Raw genomic sequence first — 22,654 nt, 5'->3', positions numbered from 1 at the left:
TTAAGCTCATTTACAGGAAGATACGATGTTAGGGCAGCATTTTGACCAGCTAACGCGTCTCTTTTCTGGCTATTTTCATCAAAAATGAAGACAGTGGATCGATTCGTATTCGGGAACAAGGGACCGAGACATTTTACTGGATCTCTAAAGTTCCTGAGAGACAGATCACGAGATGGAACTTTCCTGCCGACCTGGCGGCGTAAAACAAACGGAGTCACGTGACGCCCGGAGCTCCAGTTCTTGATTCTGTCAAGTTTTTACGATATATTTTGCACGATCTCTGTAGATTTTAAATGCGACGGGAACTTTGACAGCTTCGTATCATCAGTAAACGTCAGTTTTTGTCGTTGTAAAGCTAGTGTTTTTATTTACCGTATAGCTTTTACATTGTTTTTCATTATTTTAATGCCTTTTAGCTTCATTTGTGAGGTTCCTTGAAAATGTGTCCTATATTACGTTAAAAATACATTATGATAAGTGAAGCCTAGGACGTAGCTCTGTTATTTAGCCACCAGGGGGGGGCGACTCGGACCAGGAATCGGAAATAGCTTTCCAGATGAGGCCGACCTGGAAGTAATAATATAGTGAATAGCCACCAGGGGGCGACTCTGGCTGGTTGTAAGAAGAACAACGTGATCACTCGCAGGAGATCGGGAGGTTCCTTTGGACATGGCGGCGTGAACGAACCTCTCAAAGCTCTAAATCTAAAGGTGTTAGTTGTTAGCAAAGCGCTCACTGGTGAGAAGTTCCCGTATCTCCTTGATGAGGTCGCGCAGCTGCTCGTTGCTCTTCTCCACTCGCTCCTTGCTCTTGTTGGACTTGAGCAGCACCTCCATGGCGTTCGCCTTGGCCTCGTTGGCGCGCACGTTGGCGTCCCACACCTGAAACGGATAATCGGTCGTCAGGGGGGTTTTTTTCTACGTGAAAACAAACAAAACAACGCCAAACCACGTTCCCCTTACACCCTCACCATCCTGGAGAGCTTGTCCACCTCCTGCATCGCCTCGACGATCCTGTGGTCCAGGTCTTTGGTCGACTTCAGGGCGGCGCGCGAGGTCGCGACGGCGCCTTTGCAGTCGTCTCCTCCGCAGCGAGGAGCTCCGCCCTCGGCGACGCAGCCCAGGCCGCCGCAGGCGGAGCAGCTGTCGCCTTCACCTGCGCCTCCACACGTCTGCAAAAACAAACGAATGAAAGCTTGAAGATTTGCCTCCAGAAACGGACAACGGAGAGTTGGGGTGAATTCCAATTCCTTGCTTAACCCTCAATCTCAAAAATGCGCTCCCTCTAGTCCAAGTGCTGTCCCGATTCTCAGATTTGAAATTGAGTTGAGGGGCGAGTTTAAGGGCTGTATCGCCCTCAATGTTGAGATTTTCCAAGACCACCCTTGGGAGCAAGGGCTACCCAGAATGCATTGCGTGTTTTCACATGAGAAAGATGGCGTCGAAAGCAGCGAAAAACGAGTACGCTACAAATGAAGTATTTTCTTTGTTAATAGAGATATAAAAATGATGAAAACCATTGTATTATCTTAGTTTAGGCCCATATTATGGATTACTGACGTCATTGTTGCGTAACATTTATATATTTTTTTTACGATCTTTTGTCAATAGCCGGCCGGTGCGGACACGCGATCGTTCGCTATCGTTTACGTTTCAATAAGCCGTGGTGTGTGGTAACTGTCAGCTGAATATGTCCGTGGTTGTGGTATTTGTATGAGTATCATCTTATAACTAACTGACAGACTGGACGCAGCTTCTTTCGCGTTATTCTGCCCCCTACAGTCTGAAGACGTATCTGCATTTAAGGGGTGTCCCATTTCTAAGTGACAAAATAACCCTCAACACTTGGTTTTGAGGGCCAGTTAAGATTAAGGGTTGAACTTGAGGGTTCAGATCGGAATTGGAATTGGCCCCGTAGAGTCCAGAGTGTCTCTCACCTTCTCGCTGAGCGGCGTCAGGTCAAGCGTGTCCAGGTCGTCGCTCAGTTTCTTCACCTTCTGCGCGTTCCTCTGGTGCTTGCGCTCAAACTCCTTCTGGCTGCCGCTCAGTTTGTCCTCCGCGGCTTTCCGTACGGCGGCGGACTGCTCCACCGTGTTGCCGGGGCTGCTGGTGGACGTGTTGGCGCGGAGTTCCGACGTCAGCGACAGAGTGTGTGCGTCTGCGATGGTGTCCATGGCACCTGAGGGAGGACACACACACACACACACACACATGGAATTGTACCGACGCGCGTTTTCATAACCTCAAACACCACCGTCCGTCTTTGTCTCTGTCTCCGTCTCACCCTGGAGGTTGGCGTTCTTGGCGTCGGACACCTGCTGCCTCAGATCCCGGACCTGGCCCTCCAGCCGCTGGACCTCGTCCGTCAGCGCGTCCAGGTTCGCGTCGGTGGCGTTGACTTCATCGTGGAACAGGTCCAGGTTCTCCTCGGTCGTGTTCAGCTTCCCGTTGAGGAAGGACATCAAACCACTGAGGAGAGACGGTGACAGGAAGTTAATCACCCCAAACTGACGATTCTCTGTCCACCACTGACCACTATGGTACCACTGACCACCTTGTGCTATGCTAGTTACCGCAACAGAAGACACAAGAATGGTACGGCTTGGTTGTTTTGGTTCTCTTGACAACCTTTGACGACCATTTTCTTTGTTGCCAGAATCTAACTATTCTTTGTCGACCAATCAGAAAACAGTGTTTACATCCACCCTAGAGGACGAAGGATGCCAAAAAGTGGGATGGTACTGATCGGTTATTTTCATAACCTAAGCTATTGACAATGAAAACGTAAAAACAATTGCATAACTGTACAAAACTTTACCACTTGAAAGTAATGGGGATAAAAGTACCAAAAAAGTGACCACTGTGTTACTAAGCTCTCGGGAAGGTTGCCAAAAAGTGGGATAGTACGGATCGGTTATTTTTGTGACAACTTTAGACAATGAAAATGCAATAATTGTACAACTTTACCAAACTTTACCACTTGATGATAATAATGGGGATAAAAGTGCCAAAAAAGTGTCGAATCACTGTGATATCTAGTCTATTGGAAGGTTGCCAAAAAGTGGGATGGTACGGGTCGGTTATTTTGTGACAACAACAACGTCAGACAAAGTACTGTACCAAACTTTACAACTTGGTGGAAACAGGATAAAAGTACCAAAAAGGTGATGTTTCTGTTGTTCACAGTTAAAAGTGTCGGATCACTATTTGGACATCCACCAACCGAAGGCTGCCAAAAAGTGGGATGATACGGATCGGTTATTTTTGTGACAACAACAACGTCAGACAAAGTACTGTACCAAACTTTACCACTTGTTGGAAACCGGATAAAAGTACCAAAAAGGTGATGTTCCTGTTGTTCACAGTTAAAAGTGTCGGACCACTATTTGACGTCCACCAACCGAAGGCTGCCAAAAAGTGGGATGATACGGATCAGTTATTTTTGTGACATTAACAACTTGAGACTATAAAAAAGGAATAATTGCATCACATTCTACCAAACTTTACTTCTTTGTAGTGATGGGGATAAAAGTGTCAAAAAAGTGTTGAATCACTGTGATATCGAGTCTATTGGAAGGTTGCCAAAAAGTGGGATGGTACAGATCGGTTGTTTTTGTGACAACGTTAGACAAAGTACTGTACCAAACTTTTCCACTTGGTGGAAACAGGATAAAAGTACCAAAAAGGTGATGTTCCTGTTGTTCACAGTTAAAAGTGTCGGATCACTATTTGACGTCCCCTAACCGAAGGCTGCCAAAAAGTGGGATGATACGGATCGGTTGTTTTTGTGACAACAACAACGTTAGACAAAGTACTGTACCAAACTTTACCACTTGGTGGAAACGGGATAAAAGTACGAAAAAGGTGATGTTCCTGTTGTTCACAGTTAAAAGTGTCGGATCACTATTTGGACGTCCACCAACCGAAGGCTGCCAAAAAGTGGGATGTTACGGATCAGTTATTTTTGTGACATTAACAACTTGAGACAATAAAAACGTAATAATTGCGTAACTCTACCAAACTTAACTGTTTCGTTGTAATGGGTATAAAAGTGCCAAAAAAGTGTCGAATCACTGTGATATCAGGTCTATTGGAAGGTTGCCAAAAAGTGGGATGGTACGGATCGGTTGTTTTTGTGACAACAACAACATCAGACAAAGTACCGTACCAAACTTTACCACTAGGTTGCAACAGGATAAAAGTATGAAAAAGGTGATGTTCCTGTTGTTCACAGTTAAAAGTGTCGGATCACTATTTGGACGTCCACCAACCGAAGGCTGCCAAAAAGTGGGATGATACGGATCGGTTATTTTTGTGACAACAACAACGTCAGACAAAGTACTGTACCAAACTTTACCACTTGGTGGAAACAGGATAAAAGTACCAAAAAGGTGATGTTCCTGTTGTTCACAATTAAAAGTGTCGGACCACTATTTGACGTCCACCAACCGAAGGCTGCCAAAAAGTGGGATGATACGGATCGGTTATTTTTGTGACAACAACAACGTTAGACAAAGTACCGTACCAAACTTTACCACTTGGTGGAAACAGGATAAAAGTACGAAAAAGGTGATGTTTCTGTTGTTCACAGTTAAAAGTGTCGGACCACTATTTGGACGTCCACCAACCGAAGGCTGCCAATAAGGGGGATGATGCACCATTTACAGTTGTGTGTGTGTGTGTGTTTTTAAACGTACACGATCTGGTTCATCCGCTCCTGGATCTCCTCCAGCTTCACCGCCGCGGGATTGCTCTCCACGATCTCCCTCACGGCTTCCGTGTTTTTCTGCAGGCTGGCGATCAGCTCCTTGTACGGCGCGGTGACGCCGCTCGTCTGGAGCTCGGAGACTCTGTCCTCCAGGCGCAGCGTCTGGTTGGTCAGCTCGGCGACCACCGCGTCCCAGTTGGCGAAGCAGCCGTGGCACGCCGCGCAGTCGGGGAACGCGCCGCTGTAGCCGCGGGCGCACTCGTCGCAGCGCGGGCCGGACACGCCCTCCCTGCAGGTGCAGTCGCCCGTCACGCGGTGGCACTGTTCGCTGGAGATGCCGCGGGGATCGCAGTCGCACGCTGGGGGGGACGAAAAGACGAGGACAAATCCGGGAAAAGTGAGTTAATATGACTTTTTTTTGTAAATTATTTTTGTAAACATTGATTCTTTAAGAGTTTCGACACTTGCCGTGATTTTGCTCTAACTTAAAGGTGCAGTACGCAACATATTTTTGGTGTTATTGATCAATAACCTGAGAGAAAATTAGACGACTACATATAATAAATACAGAATTAACTCCAGTTTTTATTACGGCTAGTGTTTTTATTTACTGGATTACTTTCACATTGTCATTATTTTAACGCCTTTTAGCTTCATTTGTGAGGTTCCTTGAAAACGTGTCCTATACGACATTAAAAATACATTTAGATAAATTATTGTTGTATTACACATCCAATCTAAGATTATAGCTATATTGCTAATAAATACACAATTAGCTTGTTTTTATTACAGCTAGTGTTTTTATTTACCGTATAGCTTTTACATTGTTGTTGTTTTTCATTATTTTAACGCCTTTTAGCTTCATTTGTGAGGTTCCTTGAAAACGTGTCCTATATGACATTAAAAATACATTAAGATAAATGATTATTGTATAACACATCCAATCTAAGATTATAGCTATATTGTTAATAAATACACAATTAGCTTGTTTTTATTACAGCTAGTGTTTTTATTTACTTTATTGCTTTTATATCGTTTCAATGATGTTATCAGCTTTATTTGTGAGGTTCCTTGAAAATCTCTCCTATATGACATTAAAAATACATTTAGACTAATTATTATTGTATTATATAACCAATCTAAGATTATAGCTATTGCTAATAAATACAGAATTAACTTGTTTTTATTACAGCTAGTGTTTTTATTTACTGTATAGCTTTTACATTGTTTCAATGATTATTTGTGAGGTTCCTTGAAAATGTCTCCTATATTACATTAAAAATACATTTAGATAAATGATTATATTATATAACCAATCGAAGATTATAGCCATGCTAGTTTTACAATTCCTGTCCCTGTTTAAGCCTTTTATTATATATATGATGAATGTTTTGATTGTATGTCCATTATTGCGTGTATTGACTGTGATTCCCAGCCAATAAGAAGAATAATAATAATGATTTTGTTTTTATATATATAACACTCACTTTAAGAAGAACAATAAACATCTTCAGCAGACAAACCGCGACATTAACAAGACCGTGAAGGTCAAACTGACCCCAGACCAGGACCACAATCATCTCAACCATCTCAGAAAGAGGTTTGTTGTGAGTCACGCTGATGGAATGTAGAAATCAGAGCTGCTGCGTTTTTTTTTTGTTTTGTTTGTTTGCGTGATTTATGAAGAAGGCGAAAGTGAAGGTTTTTTTTTTACGCTGTTCCGTGATTATGGGCTGCACCGCTGAGACGTACCACCTGACGGGTTCCAGATAATTTGGTTTCCCGTGGGAAAACTCCGTCTAACGGCGAGATAAAGCCGTGAAAAACATCTTCTTCTTCTTCATCAACACTCTCTCTCTCACACATATCTCTGTATTAGTTCCACACAGTTTCCCCTGTGAGGCCACTCCGATCCACGGCCCGGATCATCTGTGCCGGGGGTTTGGAAACGTTCCAGCTGCTTTAACGGCTTCAGGGGAAAAGGATCCAGGATTCCTGGGTCCTCTGGGTGTTGACCCAGAACGGGGAGGCCTGGGAGATCTGGAGAACATCTGGTTCTCATGAGAGGTCATTCCCAGACTCTCCCTCCCTTCATTCTCTCCGAGTGCGAGTCGGCTTCTGTGAGCTCTTGTTGCCTCTTTAGGACATAAACACTGACCCTGTCAGGACCAGGAGTTCCTCATGGAGACCAGAACCTGGTCCTAGTGAGACAGAAGCTCACGTCTGAGGAACTTTAGGAAGTTTTAGGACTGGGATTTTTGTTTTGTTTTGGTTGATCTTTCCTGAGCTAGCATAGGTTTGGAAAAGCTTTTCACTTGAAATTGCATTAATATTCAGACTGCTGCTAACCAACGTTAGCCAAAATTCTCCTTGTTTCACATATCTACATGGATTTTTTTAGCTAGCTAGGACATAAACACTGGCCTTGTCAGGACCAGGAGTTCCTCATGGAGACCAGAACCTGGTCCTAGTGAGACAGAAGCTCACGTCTGAGGAACTTTAGGAAGTTTTAGGACTGGGATTTTTGTTTTGTTTTGGTTGATCTTTCCTGAGCTAGCATAGGTTTGGAAAAGCTTTTCACTTGAAATTGCATTAATATTCAGACTGCTGCTAACCAACGTTAGCCAAAAAATCTCCTAGTTTCACATATCTACATGGATTTTTTTAGCTAGCTAGGACATAAACACTGACCTTGTCGGGACAAGGAGTCCTCATGGAGACCAGAACCTGGTCCTAGTGAGACAGAAGCTCACGTCTGAGGAACTTTAGGAAGTTTTAGGATTTTTATTTTTGTTTTGTTTTGGTTGATCTTTCCTGAGCTAGCATCGGTTTTGAAAAGCTTTTCACTTGAAATTGCATTAATATTCAGACAGATGCTAATCAACGTTAGCCAAAAAAGTCCTTGTTTCACATATCAACATGCTTTTTTTTTAGCTAGCATAGGTTATTGGGTTGTTTGAGTGAAGCGATGTGAATTTTAACAGTTTAACAGTAGTTTTTTTCTGTCGTAAACACCGACCTTGTCAGGACCAGGAGTCCTCGTGGAGACCAAGACCTGGTCCTAATGAGGCAGAAGCTCATTTCTGAGGAACTTTAGGAAGTTTTAGGACTAAGATTTGGTCCAAAAAGAATGAAAATGTGTATTATTTTATCTTTTTATTTCACTTTGGATCCATTTTTCTTTTTTTATGTATCTACATTTCACATTATATGTATATTATGGACTGTATACGTGAGTTTTATTGTATTATTTATAGTTAAAATGATGATGTATGTATATTTTTGACACCCTGGTGTCTGTTCCTGTTCCTTATACATATACGTATATACTTTAAGAATGTCTGTTATGTGTGTGTTTACGTATAGAACTCCTCACCAGAGTGATTGATCCTGTTTTAGTCGGTAGAACACAGTCGAGTAAAGTCTGTCTTTATCTTTGGACGTTGAGGTGAAACCTCGCTGTTAGGATTTATTTACGCAAACGCACACAGACGCAAACCAGAGGGGATTCGGTATTTACGTCGTTCTGACATGGGGACGCGTTTTAGAATGGATGTTTCACACGCTGAGGGAAACATCTGGATCTTCAGCTGCTAATCCATTCATTCATTCACTCACGCCCTAACGTTCGCTCCCTCTGGACCCGATGTAACCCCGGCAACCACCGGACTGACTCCGCCCACTCACGCCTGTTCCGAATTCCCCCCATTACTTCCCAGGAAACAGAATGCAACGGTTTCTGTTGATGTCGGGCCGAAAAAATGAAGGCAGAGGGTGTTTTTACGATGTTTTTATAAACTGTGAATTCAGCAGCGTTAAAGAAATGTAAAAGTTTTGTCTCGCGTCAGCTTTTTGTAAACACAGAAACTGCATTTTGGGAGCGAACTGCGCGCTAATCGGTTGACCAGTGATTCAGCGGCTTAAACCGTCAGATAATCAACAAATCCCGGAACAATTCCGAACTTTAGGTCCATTCAATAGGCCAAAAGTTCCAGAAAATGTGTCTTAAACTCCAACAAATATCAAAGAAACTTCTCTAAAATCTCTGTTTTCTAACTGATCTTGGATTCGTTTGTTTGTTTGTTTGTTGACAGGCGAGGACGACCCTACCGTGACATTTGACCTCTGGATTCCCCCAGAACAGTTCTCTGCACTCGCGACACGTCCGTCCACCGAAGCCAGGTTTGCACGTGCACTGTCCCGTGACCTAGAGACAGAAACAACAACAAATAATAATAATAATAATAATAACTCGTACAAATCGCTAACAAGCGCTCGGACGAGTTAGCTCGTTTACGTGTGGTGCCAAAATTCGAAAATGGACGACTTCCTGTTGAGTTGAGGCCATGGTTACGGTTGACTTTTTTGTTCGTCTTGGTCTATGACATCTTCCCACCGAGTTTCGGGAAATTTGGCGGAACTCAATTTTGCCTCCGTTTTCACCTTATATCGCATTTTCGCCAGACCTGACGTCCACGCAAAGTTTCCCGCCAAAATGACCGCAAAACCACAGATAAAATAATAATAATCAACAATAGGTTCAAAATAAACTCTTTGATGTAAAAGCAGCTGATATTTTTTCGCCTGATGTTTCTCTATTTTCCGGCTTTTCTTTCACCAGCCGACACAATGAAGCTTTTGTAGTTTTGATGCGACTGAATTCTCTGCGTGTTGCAGTTATTCCTCAGTGTTTTCTCAGACTTCCTTCCTCTGCTGGAGGACGTCCAGTAAACACAGAAGAACCCAAAATGACTTTGGACACGATTGTGTTCTTTATGTTTGCAGCAGCTGGAGTCCATATATCACAGAGGAATAAACACGGCGGTCTGTGATTGGATGGGTTTGGTCACAGTGACTCACCGAGCTCATAGAGAAAAGACTTTTGGCAGCAGCAGCGCTTGGGATTCACTTAAGCCGCGCGTCGTATTCACACAGAAGAGACAGAAGCAGCTAATGTGACGCTAATGCAAGAAACGATGCAGATGTCGGACGAAGAACCGAACGGTTATGACTCAATCCTACAAATGTTGTGATGAAAACTGGCCATTTTTATGTCAGAAAGTTAGCCCAAAGTGGGCTGTAGTACTTTTTCAACTAAAGAAAACTTAAATAAAACTGTTTTGGGTAGTTATTAAGCCTAAAAAAACACTATAAATACAGTTTATTTACCATTAACAGATTCTGGAAATCAATGTACAAAATCTGTAGCTGTATGACAAGATTCATTATTACATATTTAGGCCCATAAATCTTCCTATTTTACATTTCTACATGTTTTTTGTTGTTGTTGTTGTTGTTTTGGTTGATCTTTTCTGAGCTAGCATAGGTTTGGAGAGGACACCGCTCACAAAAATGCATTAATGACCAGCTTTTCACTTGAAATTGCATTAATATTCAGACAGCTGCTAATCAAAGTTAGCCAAAAACTTGCTAGTCTTAAATCTCCTGGTTTTACATTTCTACATGTGTTGTTTTATTTATTTCCTTTAGCTAGCATCGGTTCTTGGCAGGCAAAAGGTCAGTTTGGAGAGAAAAACACTCAACAAAATGCTTTTTTTTTTACTTGCTCTGCATTCATATGGTTAGCCAAAAAGTTGCAAATCTTAACATTTCTATGTTGGCGGTTTTTTGAGCTAGCATAGGTTGTTCGCAGGTAAGTGGTCGGTTGCTACTTGCTATTTGTTTTATGGTGTAAACTATAAAAAAACAGACGGAAGCCAAGTCCTGGATATGCACTGTCTACACAGGAAGCTACGAAACATTAGCCCTTAGACGCTAATTGTCTAACAAACAGTATAGCTCATGGGTTGAATTTGCCAAGTGAAGTGATGTGATTTTTCAATTTTAACAGTTTTTCTTGCAGCATTGGTGAACAAAGCAGGTCTTCCGCGTTAGCACATTAGCTCAGAGACTTAACCTGACTGAGCTTTGTCTTAGCCAACTATTTAGCGAGAGTTGCTAATTTTGCTAAAACGATGGCATCGTTGTTAATTGCTGATTGAAACACAACAAAAAAAACACATTGGCAACGAAGAGAACGACCGTATGCAAGAGCTACGTTTGTGATTTGTAGTGTTAGCTTAAACACGTGAATGTGATTTCACTCACAGAAGCACAGGGAAAATGAAGCAATTTACACAAAACACAGTTAAAAAATGTTCAACATTGCTCCATTTAATCATTCACAAGATACACGAACCTGTAAATAAGTCGTATTATGACGCTAAGAGAAGCTAGCAGTAGCTACTTTTATGTGCAGTGATAATATGGAACTGTGAAAAAGAAATAGGAATTGTTTTGTCATGGTATGCGAGTCGTACAGAATATCACATCTGTTTAATACATTTCTTCTAAAGAAAACGTCTCACTGTCGTCACATAATGTGTTTATGCCTCGACTCCGTCTTTTTCTTTATGACTGGAAAGTTTTAGTCTGTTTTTTCAATTCAAAATAAAACTGGGGGATTTCTATAACCTTAAAGCAGGGGTTCTCAAAGTGTTGATACCTGAGGGCCAATTTAGGAACCCAACATTGGACTGAGGGCCACCAAGGGACAAAAACAGAAAGAAATCCCATTTGTAATAATTTTAATGACCAGATTGCAGTTCTACGGTTTAGGTTTAAGTAATTTAAGCGTTAATATAATAACGCTTTATAATTTACTGGGTAATTACCCAGTATTTTGGCCATTGTTCTTACCTTCTAATTACAGGTTAATACCAAGTAACACATTTCTGTTACCATATATTTACTGGGTAAATAGCTAGTAATTGGGGGCTGTAGCTACCTGCTTATTACCAGCTTATAACCCAATAATACACTAAAATTCACCATATAGAAACCAGGTAAATACCCAGTATTTTTGTTTACACTTATTGGTCTGTATCCAGTAATGTTGTTAAATAAACATTTAACAAGCTTAGTAGCTCCTGGATTAAAACTATCAACTGTAATTCATTGCGGGCCGCCAGAAATGTTTCTGCGGGCCGCCATTGGCCCCCGGGCCGCACTTTGAGAACCAATGCCTTAAAGGGATACTTCACCGATTTGAATGTGGCTTTGTATTGCAAGAATAGCAGTAGTATTTTTTTAGAAAATGTGCTTCCCTCCCTCAGTTTTTCCCTGAGTTGTAAACAAAATCTGTTTTCCATTTCAAAATTTGCCCTACTGTGATGCAAAACGTGTCATTTGACTCACAGTAGGGCACATTTGGGTAAGGGAAAACAGTTTTTTTTCAATACAAAGCCACATTCAAATCGGTGAAGTATCCCTTTAATATGTGTATGGAATGTTTAAAATAAATATGCATAACATCTCACCTCGTGACAGGAGGAGCCGACGGAGTGGACCGGGTCGCAGTCGCAGCGCTCGCAGCCCGTCGCGCTGGTGATGTTCCACGTGTCGGCGGCGCAGCGGTCGCAGTTCTGCCCGACCACGTTGGGCTGACAGGGACACTGACCCGTGTGCTGGTCGCACTGACACTCGTCGGGCGAGGAACAAGCCCGAGGTACGGTTCCCTCCGAGTAACACATGCACTCTGCACAGAAGATGTTAGGGGTTCGAATAATATGTTTAGTTTTGTGGAAGTTGTGGCCGTTTGCGAGCTATTCACTTAGCAAATGGCTCGTCTGTCTGACTGCGATGAAAAAGTCGACATACGCTATTATAGACTTGGGGCCAATTCCAATTCCTATCTTAACCCTCAAGCTCAACCCTTAATCTTAACTGGGCCTCAAAACCAAGTGTTGAGGGTTATTTTGTCACTTAGAAATGGGACACCCCTTAAATGCAGATACGTCTTCAGACTGTAGGGGGCAGAATAACAGAATAACTGTGAGTGAATGACGTCACAGTGAAAAAAAATCACTTCAATGTTAAACAGCTAGCTTAAAAAATAGACCTCTTTTTTTTAGTTTTAGCTTAATTTGGCTTAGCTTTCATTTTATTTGGTTAGCCTTTAGTTTTATCTGTTTTTTTTGCTTTTGTTTAGCTTAAGTTAGCTTAAATCTTACTTTAAGTAGGTTTAACTTAGCTTTTAGTTGAGTTTATTTAAGGTTTAGTTTTGTAACCCTAACGTTTAATTTTGCTCAGCCTTTAATTTGGTCAAGCTTGGCTTTTAGTTTAGCTTAATAGAAGATTAGCGCAGCATTCTTTTTAAAGCTTAATTTAGCTTAGCTTTTAGTTTATGTGGGACACCCCTTAAATGCAGATACGTCTTCAGACTGTAGGGGGCAGAATAACAGAATAACTGTGAGTGAATGACGTCACGGTGTCTGAAAACAAAATCACTTCAATGTTAAACAGCTAGCTTAAAAAAATAGCTTAATTTAGACCTTTTTTTTTTATTTTTAGCTTAATTTGGCTTAGCTTTCATTTTATCTGGTTAGGCTTTAGTTTTATCTGTTTTTTGCTTTTGTTTAGCTTAAGTTAGCTTAAATCTTACTTGAAGTAGTTTTAACTTAGCTTTTAGTTGAGTTTATTGTAGGTTTAGTTTTGTAACCCTAACGCTTAATTTTGCTCAGCCTTTAATTTGGTCAAGCTTGGCTTTTAGTTTAGCTTAATAGAAGATTAGCGCAGCATTCTTTTTCAAACAACAAACAAAATACTTAACTTGTAGCATACTTGTTTTTGCTGCTTTCGGCGCCATCTTTGTTATGTCAAAACACGCAATGCATTCTGGGTAGGTCTTGGAAAATCTCAATATTGAGGGCGATACAGCCCTTAAACTTGCCCCTCAACTTAATTCTTCTGAGAATCGGGACTGAGATCGAGGGTTAAGCACGGAATTGGAATTCACCCTTAAAGAAGCATGGATTGGCTACGTCTTCAAGCTTCTAAAAACTATCCCCAAAACCTCGTCCACAGCTTTACTCACTCCTGCAGCTCTGCGTAGCAGCGTTGCCGTAGTAACCCAGTTTGCAGTGCTGGCACCCGTAGCCGTCGGTGTGGTACAGGCACTTGAGACAGGTGCCCGTCTGGGCGTCGCAGGACCCCGGGTCTTGCATGTCGATGTTGCTGTTGCACTGGCAGGGCATGCAGCGCCCGCCGGGCACCCGGGGGTTCCCGAAATAACCCGGCGTGCACTCGTCGCACCTGGCACCTGGAAGAAGGGGGGAAAAAAGATGGCAGGCTAATTACAGGGGGGGAAGTGAAGTGTTTGGGTTTGGTGAAGAGATCAAAAACTTCCGAGTACGCGGAAAAACAAATCGACTGTGTTTACGTTTACCTTTGTAGCCGGGGCTGCACACGCACACCAGCTGGCTCGTGTGCGACAGGAGGTAACAGCTGTCGGCGAACTGGCGTCCGCTTCCCGGCCCGTCGGGGCACATGCAGGGGCGGCAGTGGCTGCCCGAACCCAGCTCTGGGTCTCCGTGGTAACCATTCAAACACCTGAAGGAGGGGGCGAAATAGAAAAAAAAAGACTCTCAGACGTGGTCCAAAAAAGGGGCCCGGCAGTGATTCTGTCGCTCCAAAAAGCTGGACCATACCATTTTAGTCTGGTACCCCAAGGGAAGGGTGCAAAAGATTGGAATGGTTCGGGCCGGTTATTGTGGAACTATTCTGAATGGAAAATACATACCGTACAGAAATAAAAGTGCTCAGTAGAACCATATAAGGTTCTTCGGCTTGTCCTCATAGGAGAACCCTTTTTGGCTCCAGGCAGAACCTTCATAAAAAGGTTCCACCAAGAACCCCTTTAAATCCCTTTATTTAGGAAAGGGGTTTTAAATGGTTTCCTGGATCAAAATGGTTCTTACTGGGACCATTAGTGTTACCAAGAACCCTTGAAAAAGGTTCCAAAACGGTCCTTCTACACAGGCTGAGGTTCTACCTGGAACCATTTGCTTCTGAAAGCATTAGAGTTACCAAGAACCCTTGGTAACTCTAATGGTTCCAGTAAGAACCATTTTGATCCAGAGAACCCTTTAAAACCCCTTTCCTGAATAAAGAGATTTAAAGGGGTTCTTGGTGGAACCCTCCAAAAGGGTTAGGTAGAACCTTTTTATGAAGGTTCTGCCTGGAGCCAAAAAGGGTTCTCCTATGAGGACAAGCCGAAGAACCTTATATGGTTCTACTGAGCACTTTTATTTCTAAGAGTGTACGGTATGTATTTCCCATTCAGAATAGTACCACAATAACCGGTCCGAACCATTCCAATCTTTGGCTTCTACCACAACTGGACAACCTACTGCAATGGAACGTTCAGGTACCGTTCTGGTTCTGGAAACGAGGCAATTGCAGACCTTCATTTAAGCAAGATTAGCACCGGTCCTAATTGTCTACAGAACCATCAGCTGATACAAATTACGGTAAAAAAATAATGTTGCAGAACAATCTTTTCCACCAGAAGGAGACCGCGGACGTACCTCTGGCAGTGCTGGCCGGTGGTGAAGTCCCCGCAGCCCTGACACTCTCCGGTCTGCGGGTGGCAGTAGTCGCTGTGGCCGTTGCAGTGGCAGGGTCTGCAGTGAGGGAAGCCCCAGAAACCCGGCAGGCAGTGGGAACACTGGCGACCCATGGCTCCGGGGACGCACTCGCACTGGCCGGTCGCTTCGTGGCAGAGGTCGCCGACCGATCCCTGAGGGTCGCACTCGCAAGCTTGACGTAAGGGAAGTCAGGGAGATGTTTTAAAATCAGATTTTTGTCTTCGAACGAGCACGGGAAAAAAACGCTCGCGCGTCGACGGCGTCCGGAACACTTACGTCTGCAGCCGGCGGGGCCGAACTGGTACGTGGCCGGGGAACAGTGGTCGCAGTTCCGGCCGGCGACGTTGGGCCGACAACGACACTGACCTCCGCTAGCCTCGCACACGGTGCTGAGAGAACCTTGAGGGTCGCACTGGCATTCTGGGAAATAAGGTGAGGTAGAAAAAAAAAAAAAAGGGCAATCATTGGTACAGGAACCAGTGTTTTTTGGAAGCGCTGACGTGTTGGTACGAACCCATGGCTCCGTCGTGCAGCAGCGCGGAGACGCTGAAGATGTAGTCGTTGCAGATGTCCGTCATGGGGCTCTTGACGACGCTCTGGCTGTTCTCCAGACATCGGTATCGCTGGAACGTTTCCCACGCCGCGTCGCCGTCGATCCCGAACATGTCCATCTCCCTGACGTACGGAATCAGCACCAGCTATTGACGTAGAGAGGGAGGGAGGGTGTAAACCCTTGAACCCTTTTCTCAAAAATGAAACCCTAACATCACGGAATGTGTGATTTATATTTTTTTAATATTTTTGTTTATCTCAGGACAAACTACTGAGATAAACAAGACACTTCCAAACAACTAACAAACAAGCTAATCTTGTCTATTCACTGTGAGGTTACTGCTAGCGTTATAGCTAGGTGTGCTAACAAACAAGCTAGTTTATGATCATATTATTTGGAACACAAACACTGTTCACAGACAACAGAAGGACAACACAATGTCAAAGGTCTATTAACTTGCTAGCAAGCTAATCTAGTCATTTATTCAGTGGGTAATGGGGGTCGTACCTATGTTCCCCGGGTCCTATGTTCCCCGTTTTTCCCAAAAAAAGGTCCACTTTGTATGTGACAGGGGAACATAGGACCCTTTTTTTGAAAAAGGGTAGGGTTAGAGAAAGGGTCCTATGTTCCCCGGTCACATACAAAGCGGGGAACATAGGACCCGGGGAACATAGGTACGGTCCCGGTTAATGTTAGCATAAATAGGCGTGCTAAACAGCAAGCTAATTTAGTAAATTTTTTCTGTGATTAATGTTAGTGTAACTAAAAAGGTTTTTATGTAAAAGTTCACCAGAAAAAGGCACTTTCTTCTCTGTCAGAAATCATGTAATCCTTAATCCTGATGAAATTAAGCCATCTTTAATGGGATAATCCATTATTTTCCCAACTTGGATCCCAAAAAGTTGTCAAAATCAGTGCATAATACATCATTTCTGACGGATATTTAAACCAGACACATCCAACAATTGCAGAGAAAGCAGAAAAAAAACAATTAATTTGTAAAGTTTTTCTGCCCGTATTTTGGAACTGTGTGCGTGTGTGTGTACGTACAGAGTCGATGAGTGTGTACGGGCTCTGGACGTCGCTGTCTGACGAGTACGTGGGCAGACTGACGCGCACCGTGTAGTTCAATCCCTTCTCGAAACACACCGACCGCGGCAGCAGCACGTGCCTGAAAACACAGCAAAACAGAGTCGGTGCAAGTGCGCGCGTGATCACGCGATCGCCGCGGTCACGCGGTGGTTTCGCCGTGCGTTACCTGGATCCAGGCGACAGAGAGATGAACTGCTGGTCTCCACCCTGGATGGAGTTGCTGCAGTGACCAGAGTAGTTTGGAGGGACGTCGACGGGACGCAGGACTCGGACGTTGACCTCCTCCCACTGCTCTGGCAGCTGCCAACACACGCGTTCATAAAGGTGCGATTAAAGGGTTGAATCCATAAATTGTGATCACGTTCACGGCGTAAATGTGTGTCACCTGTGGTTCATAGCGGATCAGGATGTCGTAGTCCATGGAGTCTGGGATGTTGTTGATGAAGAACTCCAAGTAGGCGCCTTCCGGCACGTTCACGAAACCCATTCCGGTCCAGGTCGGAGTGCGATCCAGGGGATACGCCCTCTGCACCACCGTCACGCCCTGACACAAACACAAACACAAACACGTGTTATTTACATTTGTACGCAACGTGAGAGAAGATGACGCCTTCGGCGAGCGACTCACGGGTCCGTGCTTGGCGTCCTCGGCCTCGTACGTGTAGTGGTCGAGCGCGATGAAGTAGAAGCCGGACTCGACCTGATCGCAGCGGCGTCCGAACATGTGGTCCCTGCACACGCACTGTCCCGAGAGAGGGTCGCAGCTGTGGACAAAATCAGATTTTAGCCACTTCATAGAAGGTCAACCTAACACGCACATTCAGTCCTCGCGTCACACAGTCCGCCCTGCAGAGACCCGGCCGGGTCACATACAAAGCGGGGAACATAGGACCCCGAGGAACATAGGTACGGCCCTGTGATTGATGAATTGCTAAAAACCTACTTGTTGTTGACAGCCCCGCCCTGGTCGCAGTCACATGGTCTGCAGCCGTCCATGTCGTTGGACAGTCCCCAGTGCTGTGGCTGTGAGACAAAAAGAGGACAAAAAGGTCTCAAACACAAACACAGAGAGCAGGACACAATCCAGAGTCGTCGCGCTGACACTCCAGTGTTTAGATTTCCTCGTACCAGACACTCGTCGCAGTTGTGTCCGTCCACGAGGCGTTTGCAGTAGCACCTTCCTGAGCTCGAGTCGCAGGAGTTTCCTCCGGGCAGAGTTCCCAGAGGGTTACACGTACACGCTGAACAACAACAACAACAACAACACAAAACAAACATACTGAGTGTTTTCAAGAAAGGTTTTTATTTAAAAGTTTAAAGAGGCTCCTGAGATAAGAGAGATAAACAAGACACTTCCGAACAACTAACAAACAAGCTAATCTTGTCCATTCACTGTGAGGTTACTGCTAGCGTTATAGCTAGGTGTGCTAACATACAAGCTAGTTTATGATCATATTATTTGGAACACAAACACTGTTCAGGACAACACAATGTCATAGGTCTATTAACTAGGTGTGCTAGCACGCTAATTTAGTCATTTATTCAGTGATTGATGTTAGCATAACTAGGTGTGCTAACCAGCAAGCTAATTTAGTCCGTTTTCTCTGTGATTAATGTTAGTGTAACTAAAAAGGTTTTTATGTAAAAGTTCACCAGAAAAAGGCACTTTCTTCTTGGTCAGAAATCATGTAACTCTTAATCCTGATGAAATTAAGCCATTTTTAATGGAATAATCCATTATTTTCCCAACTTGGATCCCACTTTTTAAAGATGACAAACTCCTGCCACCCAGATTACAATGAAAAGTTGTGAAAATTAGTGCATAATATATAATTTCTGACTGATATTTAAAGAGATAAACCAGACACTTCCAACAAATGGGACTGTATCTGTGGAGGTTATGGGATTATTTTTTTTTATGGAAAAGCCATAAATGCCTTTATTTTTTGAATGTCAAGAACTTTGGATGGGTGTTAATGGATTCATCCATTGAAAATCATCTTAATATACAGTTTACAGGCGATTTTCATTTTGTAATCTGAATAATCTTTCATAGATTACTTTCTTATCGTACAATATATAGATTTCAGGTTGTGAATTAAGCAGTAAATATGGGAAAAAAGATCAATATGAGTTACTGTATCAGTAAAAGTGAATAACTCTTGAGTTAATCTCAACAAAATCTAAATGTAACTCAACATCTGCAGTAGAACAACTAAAGTGTGACTCACCCAGGCAGCCGTCAGGTCCGTCTCCCAGCCCATAATGTCCTTGTCTGCAGTGGTCGCAGCGCTCGCCCTCCACGTGAGCTTTACAGCGACACTGACCCGAGATCAGACCCAACGCCACGTCGGTCCTCGCGTCACACAGTCCGCCCTGCAGAGACCCGGCCGGGTCACAGCTGCACGCTGTGGACGCGTGAACAATGTGTCATTAGTACGATTGTGTTGGAAACTCGATGCTAATTTCTTAAGTCTTAGCGACTCACGATACAATACAGTCACAAATGACACAATAATATGACAACAATCTAGTGCTACTGCAGCAGGTTACTACTGCTGGCGTTATAGCAAGGTGTGCTAACAAACAAGCTAGTCTAGGCAATTTTAGGATCATAAAATAATACACAAACACTGTTCACAAACACCAGAAGGACAACACAGTGTCAAAGGTCCAATTAACTAGGTGTGCTAGCAAGCTAATTTAGTCCATTTTCTCTGTGGTTGGTGTTAGTGTAGCTAGTTGTACTATCTAGCAAGCTAAATCTAGTCCATTTTCTCTGTGGTTCGTGTTAGTGTAGCTAGTTGTACTAACTAGCAAGCTAAATCTAGTCCATTTTCTTGGTGGTTAGTGTTAGTGTAACTAGGTGTGCTAACTAGCTAATCTAGTCCATTTTCTCTATGGTTAGTGTAAGTGTAACTATGTGTGCTAACTAGCAAGCTAATTTTGTCCATTTTCTCTGTTGTTAGTGTTAGTCTAACAAGTTGTGCTAACTGGCAAGCTAAATGTAGTCCATTTTCTCTGTGGTTGATGTTCGTTTGGTTAGCTAATCTAGTCCATTTTCTCTGTGGTCAGTGTTAGTGTAACTCGTTGTGCTAACTAGCAAGCTAATCTAGCGCACCTGATGTGACTGATTAAATTTGACTTAAAAAAAGACAGAAATGACCAAATAAAACTGACAACTTGTAATTAAAACTTCAGGTATTTTACAGCTTATTTTAAAGCTATTTTTAGTGGTGGTTCATCACAAAAACATGGGGGAAAACATTAGGTTTTTATCCTCCCGGGCTCATGAATACACCCAAAGTAGTAAGTACTATTATACACGTCATTTTTGAGTCAGAATGAACAGCAGTGTCTTGTACAAAGGTAAAAAAAAAGAAGAGGTGGTTTGTTATTTTAAAGCACTATTTCCACTTAAACCCTGTATTTAGTCGGTCACTATAATCTAACGTCTACTGTCTGCTCTTTACTTCAAAGACACGAGCACAGTCATTGACTGCAGCTCCAGATGGTCTCACACACACACACACACACACACACACACACACAGAGGGTCCGGGGTCAGTCAGAGGTCAAAGGTCATGCAGAGTTGACCTACGTTCACACACGTTGGGGTCCCTCAGGTCTTTATCAGAGTGCTGGTAGAAGAACGGCGCGCACTGCTCGCACTGTCGGCCCACCGTGTTGTGGCGGCAGTCGTCGCACACGCCGCCGCTCGCGTTGCCCGTCGTCTTGTACACGGCCATGTCGAAGTGACACGAGGCGGAGTGATGGTTGCACTCGCACTCTGGACAGGAAAGAAGGAAGTTTATTCATTCGGATGCGTTAAAGCGATAAAATTGGACATAATTGTATGCGCAGCAGAATATGACAAAAAATGTATGAATCAAGAAAATTGTAATAAAATGCATCGTGTATAGACTATATACCTTTTTGTCAATATATATTAGGTATAGGTCTAATAAAAGAAAATGTACTGCAAAACAAAAATTTGAATTTTAGTAGATAAACTTTGGGCAAAGACGGAGCATTTTTTTCCCGCTCTTTCCACTCTCTGCTAAGCTAATTGAAGCTAAAATAGGTTATTGCTGCGTAAAAATGACCAAAATAATCAATCTGTGAACCTAATCTGCTTAATTAGTTAATTCAAGTGATCTTACGATGATGTTTTATGGTAATTCATATGTTATGCGTGGTTAGCGTGTCTTTTGTTTGGCTGTTTTCGTTGGTGTGAGCAAAATGCAGATGACGCTATTGTTTTTATCAACATATTTTGAGTTTAAGTAGAATAAAGGTTTGTATTTTGGAATGAAAGAAAACGTGCCGCAAAACAAGTATCGAGTATGAATGAGTTTTGGGCAGAGACAGAGAAGCTAGTTCCCGCTCTTTAGTGTTAGGCTAGGTCGAGCTAACTTGCTAAAACTAGCTTCTTTTTCCCTCTCATTTACTACTTTTTTAAGTGAATGAGGACATTTTTTTTTTTTTTTAAGCGTGTGTCTTCTCACTCTTGCAGGCGTGGGAGCTGCGTCCCTCCGCCGGTCTCCACGGTATATCGTTGTAAAAGTCCTGGCATCGTTCGCAGTTCAGTCCCTCGGTGTTGTGGTTGCACACGCAGCGGCCGTGCACCTGTACGCAAACAAAAAAATAAGTTCATTTACGGTAAAAACTGTGGATTAAATAAAATAAATCAATAAATTTGAACTCCTTTGTGTTTAAAATGTTGTTTATTGTTGTTTTTTTTGTGTGTGTTTTGGTACCATGCCCTCAGCTCCCGTCGGGGCTCCGTGGATGGGGGCGCACTCGGACGCGTGGCCGTAGCAGAAGCAGTTCCCGCGGACGACCATGTCGAACAGGGCGTAGTAATACTTCTCCTTGACCTCGTCGCGGGAGTCCAGCAGGTTGTCGCCGAGCGTGTGGAGCTTGACGAACTTCACCCGCAGGTTAGTGATCTTCAACATGTCTACACACACACACACAAATACTTGTTTTTATATCTTAGAAGAGGACACGTCATAGACATAAAACAATCCCGAGTGCCTTAAAACCAGGTCTTAACCCCGGAAAAGCAGTTATATTGGACCTCGCAAAGATATAAGTACATGTAAACACACTCAGGAAGTTCCTTCATGTATGTGTGTGTGTGTGTGTGTATTGTCACGTCCACATGTGAAATTCTTTCCACGGCGGTTTTTTTTTTTTTGCGTCAGACCTGTGAACCCCCCCCTCCCCCCCCGATGCTCTGCTCTGGTTCACTGTTGCCGTGACAACGCACAGATAATCATGACTGTAAATCGCCCCAGTGCTGATGAGCACACAGTGACCTTTGACCTTTAACTCCACACCAGGGTCAAATCAAGGTCAAATCGCCCTGCTAATTTTAGATTTTTAAAATTTGAAGAAAAAACAAATTTAAAAAAAAATTGAGAAATTATTTATTTTATGTTTTCCCAAGAAAATATCGTACTTTCTTGAAATTTTTTATTTATTTTTTTTAAATAGAATTTTTGATCAAAAACGACAAAAACATCACGTTTGCACCTTTAATTTGAGAATTTTCTTACAAATGTCAAATCAAGGTCAAATCACCATGCTAATTTTAGATTTTTTAAATTTGAAAAAAAAATAAAAAAAATTGATAAATGATTTATTTTATGTTTTCTCGAGAAAATATCGTACTTTCTTGAATTTTTTTTTTTTTTTTTTAATGGAATTTTTGATCAAAAACGACAAAAACATCACGTTTGCATCTTTAATTTGAGAATTTTCTTACAAATGTCAAATCAAGGTCAAATCACCCTGCTAATTTTAGATTTTTTAAATTTGAAAAAAAAAAAAAAAAAATTGAGAAATGATTTGTTTTATGTTTTCTCGA

The 22,654-nt window shown here is 42.8% G+C and overlaps 1 protein-coding gene across 1 annotated transcript in view; it reads right to left on the bottom strand.

The window, feature by feature from the left end:
* Positions 1-22,654, bottom strand: part of lamb1b (laminin, beta 1b) — a 35,378-nt gene that overhangs the window by 5,055 nt on the left and 7,669 nt on the right. Inside the window, exons 7-28 of the mRNA XM_083906613.1 lie at positions 21,540-21,742; positions 21,288-21,408; positions 20,381-20,569; positions 19,011-19,187; positions 17,908-18,020; positions 17,723-17,802; positions 17,408-17,543; positions 17,165-17,323; positions 16,946-17,079; positions 16,738-16,858; positions 15,649-15,832; positions 15,411-15,554; positions 15,075-15,306; positions 13,934-14,097; positions 13,583-13,807; positions 12,027-12,244; positions 8,818-8,914; positions 4,697-5,066; positions 2,284-2,468; positions 1,937-2,178; positions 971-1,171; positions 737-881 (exon numbers count right to left, since the gene is read on the bottom strand). Of these exons, the coding sequence (XP_083762739.1) occupies positions 737-881; positions 971-1,171; positions 1,937-2,178; positions 2,284-2,468; positions 4,697-5,066; positions 8,818-8,914; positions 12,027-12,244; positions 13,583-13,807; positions 13,934-14,097; positions 15,075-15,306; positions 15,411-15,554; positions 15,649-15,832; positions 16,738-16,858; positions 16,946-17,079; positions 17,165-17,323; positions 17,408-17,543; positions 17,723-17,802; positions 17,908-18,020; positions 19,011-19,187; positions 20,381-20,569; positions 21,288-21,408; positions 21,540-21,742 (3,840 nt within the window). The remainder of the gene's footprint in view (positions 1-736; positions 882-970; positions 1,172-1,936; positions 2,179-2,283; positions 2,469-4,696; positions 5,067-8,817; positions 8,915-12,026; positions 12,245-13,582; positions 13,808-13,933; positions 14,098-15,074; positions 15,307-15,410; positions 15,555-15,648; positions 15,833-16,737; positions 16,859-16,945; positions 17,080-17,164; positions 17,324-17,407; positions 17,544-17,722; positions 17,803-17,907; positions 18,021-19,010; positions 19,188-20,380; positions 20,570-21,287; positions 21,409-21,539; positions 21,743-22,654) is intronic.

The sequence above is a fragment of the Microchirus variegatus genome (genome assembly GCF_963457635.1).
Source record: "Microchirus variegatus genome assembly, chromosome: 20".
NCBI lineage: Eukaryota > Metazoa > Chordata > Actinopteri > Pleuronectiformes > Soleidae > Microchirus > Microchirus variegatus.
The sequence above is the reverse complement of the archived record's forward strand: the minus strand, read 5'-3'. Positions and strand labels throughout refer to the sequence as shown.